The 11,716-nt window shown below is 29.1% G+C and overlaps 1 protein-coding gene across 1 annotated transcript; it reads right to left on the bottom strand.

Annotated features, from left to right (window-relative positions):
* Window positions 1-2,936: 2,936 nt before the first annotated feature.
* Window positions 2,937-11,410, bottom strand: LOC132920473 (antichymotrypsin-2-like). The gene is made up of 7 exons (XM_060982882.1): window positions 11,126-11,410; window positions 9,265-9,435; window positions 8,528-8,732; window positions 5,204-5,391; window positions 4,260-4,451; window positions 3,386-3,524; window positions 2,937-3,292 (listed from the first exon to the last, which is right to left on the bottom strand). Exons 1-7 carry the CDS (start codon window positions 11,258-11,260, stop codon window positions 3,111-3,113), a joined length of 1,212 nt encoding a protein of 403 aa, XP_060838865.1. The 5' UTR covers window positions 11,261-11,410; the 3' UTR covers window positions 2,937-3,110.
* Between the last annotated feature and the right edge of the window lie 306 nt (window positions 11,411-11,716).

Here is an 11,716-nt window from a genome sequence, read left to right on the forward strand (position 1 = left end):
TTATTTTAGATGACGTGTTTTATTTTCTAATAGTTAGTGAGTATTGCATGTCACCTATTTGTTATGTCCATTAATGAGACAATGAACAATTAATTATATATCCGCCGATTTACGTGTAATGGCAGTATATAGGCAAATCCAGTCGTATTGAAAAAGGTTCCTTTGTTATTTAATAGTTCCAATAATTGTCAATGCGAATCTAATTTTTTAAAATTCACTTATTAAAGATTACGATTTTTTAGTATGTTGATTGATTTAATGTCGATGTTAGAAGTTTAGAACCTATATTTTCTCCAGGATATGAAGCTATACTATAAAATAGATTTAAATATATATTTAGAGTCATATATAGTTATTTAAAAGTATTAGAATAGAAACTTTTAATAATTCATAATCATAATGCAAGGTTTTTAATAGATAATATAGAATTGCAAGTTTATTGTTATTTATAGTAAAATTAAGTTTTATTGGGTTTTGTATTTTATTGAATCATATTTTAAAATATTCGATATTAATATTGAATTAATCAATATGATTTTATTAAATATTTATGTTTCCAGAATAAATCATGAAAAAAGGTAAGCAAGTGGGTATACAACTCTGCTTGACACAAGGTGTCAAACGGGCCACTATTATGGGCCTGTTAAAATTTGAATTGTATGATATCATTGTATACGAACATTTCTATTTCGAGTGGAAACGGTCTATTAGCCCACTCTTCACACTGGTAATTTATTTTTTTTTTAAATGTGTACTTACCAGTTACCACAAATGAATATCCGTTCTTCATAGCAATATCCTTGACCAAGGGCGGCGCTACATGGGGGCAAGGGTGGACAATTGCCCCTCCAAATTTGATTTTTCCCTTCTATTGCCCCCCCTATAATTTAATGTTAAAAATATGTAAGTAAATAAAGAAATTGTAAATCTTTATTTTTAATATACAAAATAGTATTAATTATTACTTTAAAGAGTTTTTAGAATTAAGTTATATTATTTTTAAGTTTGACTGTTGTATTCAAATTAAAATGCTTTTTTTGCACATTTAGAAATAAAAATACTTAATAAAGTTAATATTAATTGCACATTTTCTGAAATCTCATATATTAAAGAATAAAAAGTTATGTATTGTTACATATAAATGAAAGAAAATGTAGGAAATTTGAAGTATTATATAATTATATAGTATAGGTATATTTTTGATTATTTATTTAGAAATATAACATATTATATCCAGAAAATTTTTAGCAATACTTTTCTGAAAATATGGTATAAACAAATTAATGGGTGATTAAGTAGCCATACATAAATGACCCACCAGATAAAAATTTGGTCCGTTATCGCCCTCCCCCCCCACCAATAAAAAATATCTGGCGCCACCACTGCCTATATAACTAAGAATATTAGTTAAATCACGTATGTAGGATCTGAAAATATATTTTGTTTTTATTAAAATATCACGAACACAGCACAAAATTGTCAATTGATTAATAAACAAATTTATCATTCGCTTGCCAACGATCCGAATAAGTTCATGGGTTAAATAGGTAGGTAATATCATAAAATGCTTGAACATGTAGACATTTAGTACTAGGTTTTAAGTACTTTTTATTTCTATTAATAATAAGTTTGTTCATTTCTAAATTAAAAAATGTTGAAAATGTATATTCACAATATTTTGTTATAAGCATTTATGTTAGAGTTTTGACAAAATATATAAAAATCTTGAAAATTACATATAAATATATAATATATTGTAGATACTTAATTAGAAATTCATTAAAAATGTTCTGTTAAAGGTAAATTATAAGTTTCGTAAAATATATTGAAAACTTTTTTTGTTTATGTGATTTATTTCATAAAAATATAACCCCCATTATAAATAAATAAATAATACATATATGATATATATAATAATATGTCACAGTTTAATTTAAGACAGCGCCTTAGTTAGCAATATAGAGTCATTGTACAGCGAGCCTGAATATTTTGTTCCTAAAGAGAATTAACATATTCCTGACTAAATTATGACAGAAAAACTGCCAGTCGGCCAAATAAGTTTATTTTTAGTGGTTATGTATATATAGCGCTATATGCAAGGATGAAATAATAACAAATTCAATTTTTTACAAATATAATTTATATTTAAATAATATGATGTAATTTATTATATTTAAGGAAATAAATAAAACATGTTCAATAATTTAATAATAAATATTAATATTAATATTATATACGGCGTCACGTCGACGTCAAAATGCTATAAATAAATATTATAATATAATATTAATTTAAAATGTCCGGCTATCATAATAAAGTTATTTTATTAAAAAAGTCATCGTTAAATCACTGTCAATCCTCATCGATCGCTATTATTAATAACTTATTATGATAATAATATCCGCCAACTATATTATAAGCAGTGACCAGTGGCTTTATGATTTTCATTATATTATAACTACTAAGTTCGGATGACGTTGAATAGGTTTTTTGTTTTATTTTTTCATTGATCTTATTCGAAAATGGATTTGTTATACATTTTTTCCGTATTAATATATAATGGCATTATGCGTATCTACTCACGGGATTAATATCAGACATATTTTTATTTTGCTTATTTTTCGTTATTAATATATTTTGTTTTATAAAATGTGTTTTATTCCATACATGTTTGATATTATTTATTAAAAGGTTCAGAATACCTTTTTATTTTTACGCTGCATTCGTCATAAATCAAATTAATTCCATCTTATATTGTTTTAATTATGGATAATATAATGATACGGATGAGAAATTACGTGTCGTAATCGGCAACACTACGTTCTATAAGACATAGTATTCAGTCGTTGTACGTTATGAATGTTATGATCATTCCGTCGTCACTTCAACGTTTTTTTATTTTTTTTATAAAATTCGAAATTATTTTTTTATTTAAATTAATTTGCGACGATTCATTGTTGATGTATTCTAAAACATGTATAGTGAATAGTGATAAGTACGCATTATAGTTAATTTTGTCTTAGGAGTTTATGGTGATTTTTTTTTTTTTAAAGTTAAAACTATCCGAACTCCAGTTATTATAATATTATACATATTCGCTTTGGTCTCGTCTAAATTGGGATTGTCTCGATGTCGGAACCATCGCCACCGTCGTCGGTTTCCTCCCAGATAGGCCGCTCCAACTTGCCGGCCGCGTACACGATCCCGTTGGCCACGTTGTAAAGCGCATACGCGAACGGCCGGTCCACGACTACTGACTCCTTGATGACTCTCTGCGACGTAAACGCGGAACCTGAAACGTTTGGTAAACCGTTAACGATAAAACGACGACGGTCGTTCCGGTGCAAACGGTTCGGGTCCGCATTTTTATCGTGGTAAGACATACTGGTCAGCGAGTAGGAAGAGGATCCTTCGACGCACACGCGGATGCCTGCCTGCTGGACCACGTCGTCCAAATACAGCTTGTCCGACGACAGTTTTGATAGGTCCGCTGATTCGGTGAATACAGTATTCGTTTGGGTTCCCTGTAGATAAAAGACGAAAAAATGAAAAAAAAGTGATTATAAGTATAATATTAGAAATTATTAATAATAGAAATAATTATTTATTAAATAAATATATAAATAATAAAATAGCCCGAAATTCACAGTATTACAGTCGACGGACAAAAAAATAAAAAATAAATACTTTTTAATGATTAAAATGTAATTATAAATACTTACACGCTTTTATTATGTATATAGAACAAGATCTGACAAAGATAAAAAAATATATTGAAGTTTTTAATATAATAGTACCTATATATATTGTGAGTAGGTGGAACACCGGACTATCGAATAAAAATAATTTTATCAAATCAAAAAAGGGGATTATGCTTGGAATTGAAAGAGAGTATAAACTTTCACACCGATTTTCTGTATTGATTTAGAGCTGTCGATATCTATTCATTCAAGATTTTATGTACAAAAATAACGTAAAAAAATTAACCACCTGGTTTTTAATAACTTTGAAGTTTTAACCCACTACAATTTTGGCAAACTTCAATGATTGAAATACCCAACTTGGTTTTATAACCGTAAAAACGTAATAAACTTTATAAAATTAAAATCTCTTCATTCGATTCCATAATACTGTATTGAATTTTAGCAATGGATCTATATTCTGAATATTATACCTTCTCATCACATCAACATTTGCTATTATCATTAATAACAATGACATAAATATTGCTATTACGGCGATAGCTAATTTATAGGTACCTGTTGCAAAACCGTTTTCAGGTGGGTAATGTTACTGCTCTGGAAACACGGCATAGTTACGAAACCGGGTTTCATCGTCATCGCTTTCGTTAGTTGTTCGATACTGTTTTCTGGCTTAAGTTTTTTCAGTACTTCGTTCAGCGACACGTCTTTGTTTTTCGGCAAAAGCACTAATAAGGCGTAGTCAGTGTTCTAAAACACGCGCGAAAACGATTATTATTGCGAAGTGAAGTCCGGTATATAATAATTGTAGTAATAATATTATGCACTTTATATTGTAGTATAGAGTAAGGGCACCCACAGAAAATAAGTAGGTAAAATGCAATGGAAAAAATAATATGTAATTTGATACTCAATATTTGGAAGTCTTTTTGTTACCTCAGTGTGTGCAATGAGTGCATATTATTGTCAGTCATACACTACACATGGGTTTACATTAATAAATTACATACTGCAGCTCTGACGAATTAAATTCGTTCATAAGACTATTTTATTCATGTAAATTTATTCGTTTGTGGCCAGCGTAGATATATTATATAGTCTGTCATTTTTTTTTCATATTCTCAGGTCTATACCGAAAAAGTAAAATACCTCGTCGTATTTTGTATAGTCGAAATATCATTATAACTGGTAGAAAGAGGACGCTACGCAGTAATGTGTTGTCTCCATTTTACAAACGTATAACCACTAAAGTTATGTTCAAGAGAATCAATTTTGTTTTATTAGTTTTACTATTATTGGAGTGAATAAACTTATGATCAAACTTGAAGTTAAGGACATTATCTATGCTAGATAGACAAAACCGAAAAACAATAAATGCTAAAAAAAACTACATTATTGGAACCGGAGTAATTAAATAAATTACTAAAAAGTAAAAAATATTAGTTATGTTTCAAAAAAAATTAATTAAGGGTTACTTTGTTAGATTATATTAGGTTACATACCTTGTAGGGCAATTTAAACGCTGTACAATCGAGTGATGGTATCTGGCCGATGGCGAAATTGCCGGCTGCGCCGAACGCTTTGACCACGTTACCGTTCCAGGATACTGACGTTTTATGCCACGTGCTAGTTGGCCAATTCATTTCCAATGATAAACCGTTGAAGATCAACAAGGCGTGCTCTTTAAACTCTACAATATACAGGTTTATGGAAAATAAATTTTCAGTGTGATTATATTACATATTATATGTTTAATAATAATAAATATGTATTATTTAATTTATTTATTAAAATCTGTTAAGTAGCTTCTTGGATTAACAGTTAGTAAATCGTGTTTGTTCAAGTAAAGTGATTACGTTAGTTTGCAAAAAATTACTACAGCCATACATATTCTGAGAAGCAGTGCGTATAGATGTTTACATAAAGGAAATAATAAAATCTATAACTTTTTTAGAAAAGTGTTGTTATGTAACGATTAAAATTTATGTAAAAAAATTATTTTTAAAAACGTTATTGAATTTTGAAATAATGAATGTTTTTTGAAAAAGAAATTACTCAATATAGGGTATAGAAACATCAATTTCGTTTCAAAATCCAGTAATTAATTTTTGTTTGGGGAGGAACTACTTTTTTGAGAAAAAGACGATTAATGCGGGAGTGTTAAATTTCTCAACAAACTCATAACTTATCAAGGCAATTTCACTTGAAGCTTATTTCCAGTTGCTTTCCATCTAACTTCGTGTACAGTATTGTACTTGGAATAGTGCCAAAACATAGGCAATTTTCAGCAAAAAATGGTATGTTTTATTTAAAACAAATACAAAGTGATAGCGTTTAATTTGTTTTTGTGCTGGCATTAAAATTATAGTGATAAATTATTTACTTTCTTTTAAACTATGTTATTGTATTTATACCTTATTATTTTCAGTTAAATATTATATTAAAATTATTTATTTATTGTTAAAAATTTCAAATTATATTACATACATATTAATAATAAATATATACATACAATATATTCGTACAATTATATAATTTTTGATATGTCATATGACTCATATGTCAATCATCCGGATATTTGTTTATCCGGACTACCCTTGACATTAATTAGTCCGGATAATCGGAGTTCTACTGTAATTTAAAATCGCCTAGTGCCATTCGTTTAGCGTTCAGAATTTTTAACAATTTTTTTGAACCGGTTGGTTAATATAGGTAATATAAATTATCATGGTGTAAAATGATTTAGTACCTAAATAACGTGAAACGTGAAAATATGAATTCAATTTGATATTAGCATAATAATTTAGTAAGTATGTATATTGTATATATTATGGAGTATAATAGTGGATACATGAAACATCGAGTAGAAATCGTGTAAAATTGTTTAAAAAAAAAATCATGTTGAATGTACCATAATTAAAAAGAGGCGAACCTCCGCATCGTCACGATATTAAACAGCTGTGCTGGCGATGAAAAGGTGCGGAGGCGCTTATTTTGCATATAATTCATTTACAGGTTTTCCGACCAGAACGGGTGTACCCTGTTAATAATTTATTTTATTTATACGTGTCTTAAATTGCGATTTATGTTTGTATAATATGTCTTGTACGTCACGACGCACGAACTTATGTCGAATCCAGTTCGACAGGCGCGCCAAGACCACTCGCAACATTTTATTTGTAGGTGGATTTGGCCAGCAGAAGCCGGATTCCGTAGCGTGAGATTCGCAAAACGGGATAAATTATGCATAATATTATTATATTATACTAGATGTAATTACCAAGCGTTGACACGGGAAAAATAAAACCGAGATAGGAAATCTACCTATGCTAGATATATAAATTATAATAAGTAAATTTTTAGAAATTGTAGTGTACCCCTACTACATTTTTTTTAAGTGGAACGCATGTGATACTACATTTCGATTGAAATGCACGAACTACTAGATATTTTAATTAAATGCATTATTGGGGAGTAAGTTAAGTTAAATAATAAATGAGCACCAAATAAATTTTAAATATTTTACTTGTCTTGTATTAGTTTATAAATATGAATATAAATTTATTTAAAAAGTCATCATACAATAAAGTATAAATATGTATAATAAAAAATTGATTGAACTCCTCTCCTTTAAAAGACATCTGAGGACATCTTTTGACTTGCTTATCCGCCTAGTCTATCAGCCTATATATATGTTATAGTGATTTATAAAAATAAAAATCTTAACATGTAAATCGATTTTGATAAAAACATATTATTATATTGTTTAAAAAAAAATATTGTTTTAGAAATACAATAATTAAATACACGAGACTTATTTTTAAAATGTTTTTTTAAAATTAATATTCAATCGACAATGATCGTAGCCGACGATTATAAACGTAAAAATAACGGCAGTGTTCAAAAGTAAAATAAATTGTGATGTTTTGAAAAAAAACTAAAAATATGTTTTATAATTTTTTATTTAAACTTTTAAAAGTAGCCAATAAGTAAGTATTATCAATTATCTCAGCCATTTGCAAATGCAGTTTCTCGACTATTCGAAGAATAAAAACATATATTATACTTACAACTGTCAACTATGTTGTGAAACAGGTTATTCAGATTTTTCAACATTATAGGTACAAAGAACAACATTTGCACATTGATAAGAAATTTAAGTATTATATGACCAATAAAAAAAAAAAAGATTTATAGATAATATAGTATTATGTTCATCTAAAATTAGATTTTGTTGGTTTATTATAATTTATAATATTTACTATATTTATATTTACCTAAAGAGGGCGTACAACCTTCCTTTTAACAAAAAATACAAAGAAGTCACATCATAATTATTATTTACATTTTATTTTATGAAGTTTAATATATTCAGTATTCATAGTAGTATATTTGAGAATGTGAGGCGATGCTCTGTTGGTCATATTGTGCAGTAAATCGCTGTACAAATAATATTAATTAAAAATACCATATAATATCTCTGGTTCTGATGTCCATTTATTATACAAACAGGAATTTTACACTGCAGTGGGTTTTTTTCATACTACAATAATTGCATATTCTTAATCCATTTATATATTATTATATTTATAAATAGAACAACATATTTTTTAATATGAAAACGTTGTTTCGTGAAATTGCAGTTATATACCTAAATGTTCTCATAGATTCCATATTAAAAGTGGTGAAGAGGGGAGAGTATATATATAATATTTTGATTTTCCGCATTTCCGACGAAACTTGTGAATAATTTCACGATTTTTTTTTATTTTTAACGAGCGAAACCCACGAGTTTCATAAGCCAGTATATTATCATAAAAAGTTACCTGAGGTTTTATCGTTATCCAAGAATATGTTGTTGGTCGCGTCTTTTTTTGTTGCCAAGTCTGGTCTTTCGACGCTCCTCACGTCAGTTAGGTAATAGTCCCGGGCGAGTTGGGCGAACGATTCATGTACGCTGTAGTTTTTGTAAACGTACAGGAAGTTCTTAAGAACGACTTTGTTCTGCATGAACCCGTCTAGAGAATAGCCCTGTGCCATAAAAATGGAAAAAAAGCTTTATTTAAATATTGTACAGGTACCTATCATCATAACTATATTTGTAAAATCGATTATATTTTCTTATTATACGACGTTATATTTTACAGTAGTGGTATTAGGAAATATTAAAAGTGCTACAATTTTTTTATTTGTATTTCTAAAATGGTCACTTAATCCTAATCCTATATAAAAATAAAAATATATTTTAAGTTATAACACTTTATACTATATATTATTAGAACAACAGAGATAAATTCTTAGAATATTCAGAATCGTAGTTTAATGCAAAAAACTGGAGTTTTTTTCGAGTACTATACATTGCATAGACTACAACTTTATAATTAAAAAATCTGATATAGTTGATATGCCATTTAATTTTATATGTACACTTACATTATTCATATATATTATAACTATAGTACTGTTATTTCAACCTGTCCATATTTGTACTATGATTTAATTATCGATTTACTTAATTATGGCTTGTGTCAAATATTTATTGATATATATGATTTGATGATACCTTGATGGTCGTGAGAACTTCTTTGTAAGAGCTCTTGTCCGGTAGCTCACCACCCATAGTTGCTACGAGTTGGCTCTTGGTTTCCGTGTCTGCTCCCTCGGCCGCTAGCGCCAAAATCACAGAACTTGCGAACGGGGACACCACATAATTGAATTCGTCTTCAGTCGTGGCCTGCAACAAGACAAGTCAAGCTTATAGATTAGTTTTTTTTATAACTGCCTATATAGGAACTATAGGCACCGGTATACATGCTGGGATTTTCCAAGAATGCTCATTCCTATTTTCCCTTCAATAATGAATTTATTCGAATTATGATTTTAGGAATTATTAAATATACTTAAAAACTATATTTTAAAATTCTTAAAAGTTTTTTATTACTTATGCAGTACGATAAAGATTTTTGTTTTTCACATAAAAACCTCCCGTTTTTATTGTAAACTATATGAAGTGGATATATTTAGCCCCTAATAGATACTTAATTGCTTCTGATTCCATGTCCTGCTTACAATCTCTTACATCTAATCCATTTAATTCTAAATTATCCCCTCTTGTTTTTCTAATTAAATCATATATATACACTCTCGAGCAGTCCAATCATCATATTCAATTTTTATGGATCCCTAGCCACATCGGCATACATGGGAACGAAACGGCTGACGGGCTCGCCAAAGCTGCATCCTATACTATCCTTCCTCCTCTTGCGCAATTGCCTTGGACCGATTTTTCCCCTTTATTGCGTCGTCATATTATCAGCCTCTGGTCCAATCACTGGAATAACCTGCCTGCTCACTTTGCTTCTAGGTATAAATCAATTGTCCCCAGTATCACTAATAAAAAAACTTGGTTCTACAACTTAGACCTACCACGGTCTATCATTGTCCGTTTTAACCGACTCCGCGTGGGCCACTCACTTCTTCCAGATCATGCATACAAACTTGGCCTAAATGACTCTCCCCTCTGTACACTACACATAACCGAAAGCATCTGTGACATCTCTCATTTACTATTTGACTGTCCGTCATTGAATTCTAAGCGTACATCCTTGATTAATTATATTAAGTTCTTAAACATTCCTCCCACTCTCCCTTCCATACTCAACACCCAAGTCGAAACAGTTATAAAAAAAATAATACATTTTTTATTGGAAGCTGGCTTTGTAATATAAGGTGGTATCTACGCATATCATTATTTAATTAGATACTATAATTTGTTACTTCTTTCTTTTTAACTACCATATATTGTTTTACTATATTTTTGTCATAACTATTACTTGTTTTACTTAATAATTGTTGAGCTATTATAGTTACATACTAAAAGCTAATTAATAAAAAAAAAAAAAAAAAAAAAAAATGAAGTGGATATTTTTTTTTGAAAATATAGTTGTATTTAATTTAAAATGCAGTAGTTTCTCAGTGATTAATATGTAAAATATGTTTATACTAAGGATAATAGTCCTTAAAAAAGTATTTAAAAACATATAGGAAAGATATAATATAGAATATTTGGATCTATTATAATCGTAGACCTCTTATTATAGTACACAATATAAAATAATTCAACAATAATTATTCGTTAGAATTTTTATTTTTATACATCAACATTTTCAGAAAAATTATCGGCTAAATAATTTACTGCACTAAAAAGACAAACATTTTTTTAAAGAAAATATGGTCTTAATGTATATTTAAAACTTACAAATATCAGATTTTGAGTTACTCCATTATATAAAAATAAAAGAAAAAAATGATGGAGCATGTTTGGTAATTCACCTCTTACATAGGTTCGTGGTGATATATTTCGATTATTTTAAAATCGAACTATATTTAGCGTCTACTGCGTGGTCGACTAAATGACAACATACCTTCAATAGGACGTCACTCAGGATTTCCGTGGATTTTGATATGGCGTTTTCCGGTAGCAGTTGGCCGGAAACGGCGATGGCCAGCACGCAAAGTCCGAAGGTGGTAGCCAACGAAACGTGGAGGACAGACTTCATTATTATATCAATATACCGATATAATACAACTATATTATATTTATAAGGGACAGAGTTATGTTCGCGAGATACATCCGCTGTACATATACGTAGCGAAACTGTGATGTTGTTTCGATGAGAACGCGACAGAGATCAATGATTTTTTTTTATCGGTATGGAAAAACGAAAACAAAAAAAAAAACGGAATAATAATAATAATAAACGACTACATAAACCGGTCGAACTTCATTATATATTCACGCGCAAACACTATATGTATAGGTGTATACATCTATTTATCAAATATGCGGTTTAAAGTACCTCCGAGCAAGCGTCTATACATACCTATACTATATACGCTCGACGTATATGAATATTAATATAATGCCATGGCAGCGGCGTCGATAACCGCGCACAGTAGGGGTCTTTTATACTAATTTCGTTATTATAATTATAATCTTATAGTGAGCCCGGATT

This window comes from Rhopalosiphum padi, chromosome 2, assembly GCF_020882245.1.
Source record: "Rhopalosiphum padi isolate XX-2018 chromosome 2, ASM2088224v1, whole genome shotgun sequence".
Lineage (NCBI taxonomy): Eukaryota > Metazoa > Arthropoda > Insecta > Hemiptera > Aphididae > Rhopalosiphum > Rhopalosiphum padi.

Coding starts and splice junctions, on each gene's coding strand:
- LOC132920473 (XM_060982882.1), bottom strand. CDS start 11,260: ATGAAGTCTGTCCTCCACGTTTCGTTGGCTACCACCTTCGGACTTTGC. Junction 9,436..11,125: donor TGAGTGACGTCCTATTGAAG/GTATGTTGTCAT, acceptor GTCTTGTTGCAG/GCCACGACTGAAGACGAATT. Junction 5,392..8,527: donor GGATAACGATAAAACCTCAG/GTAACTTTTTAT, acceptor TGTATATTGTAG/AGTTTAAAGAGCACGCCTTG.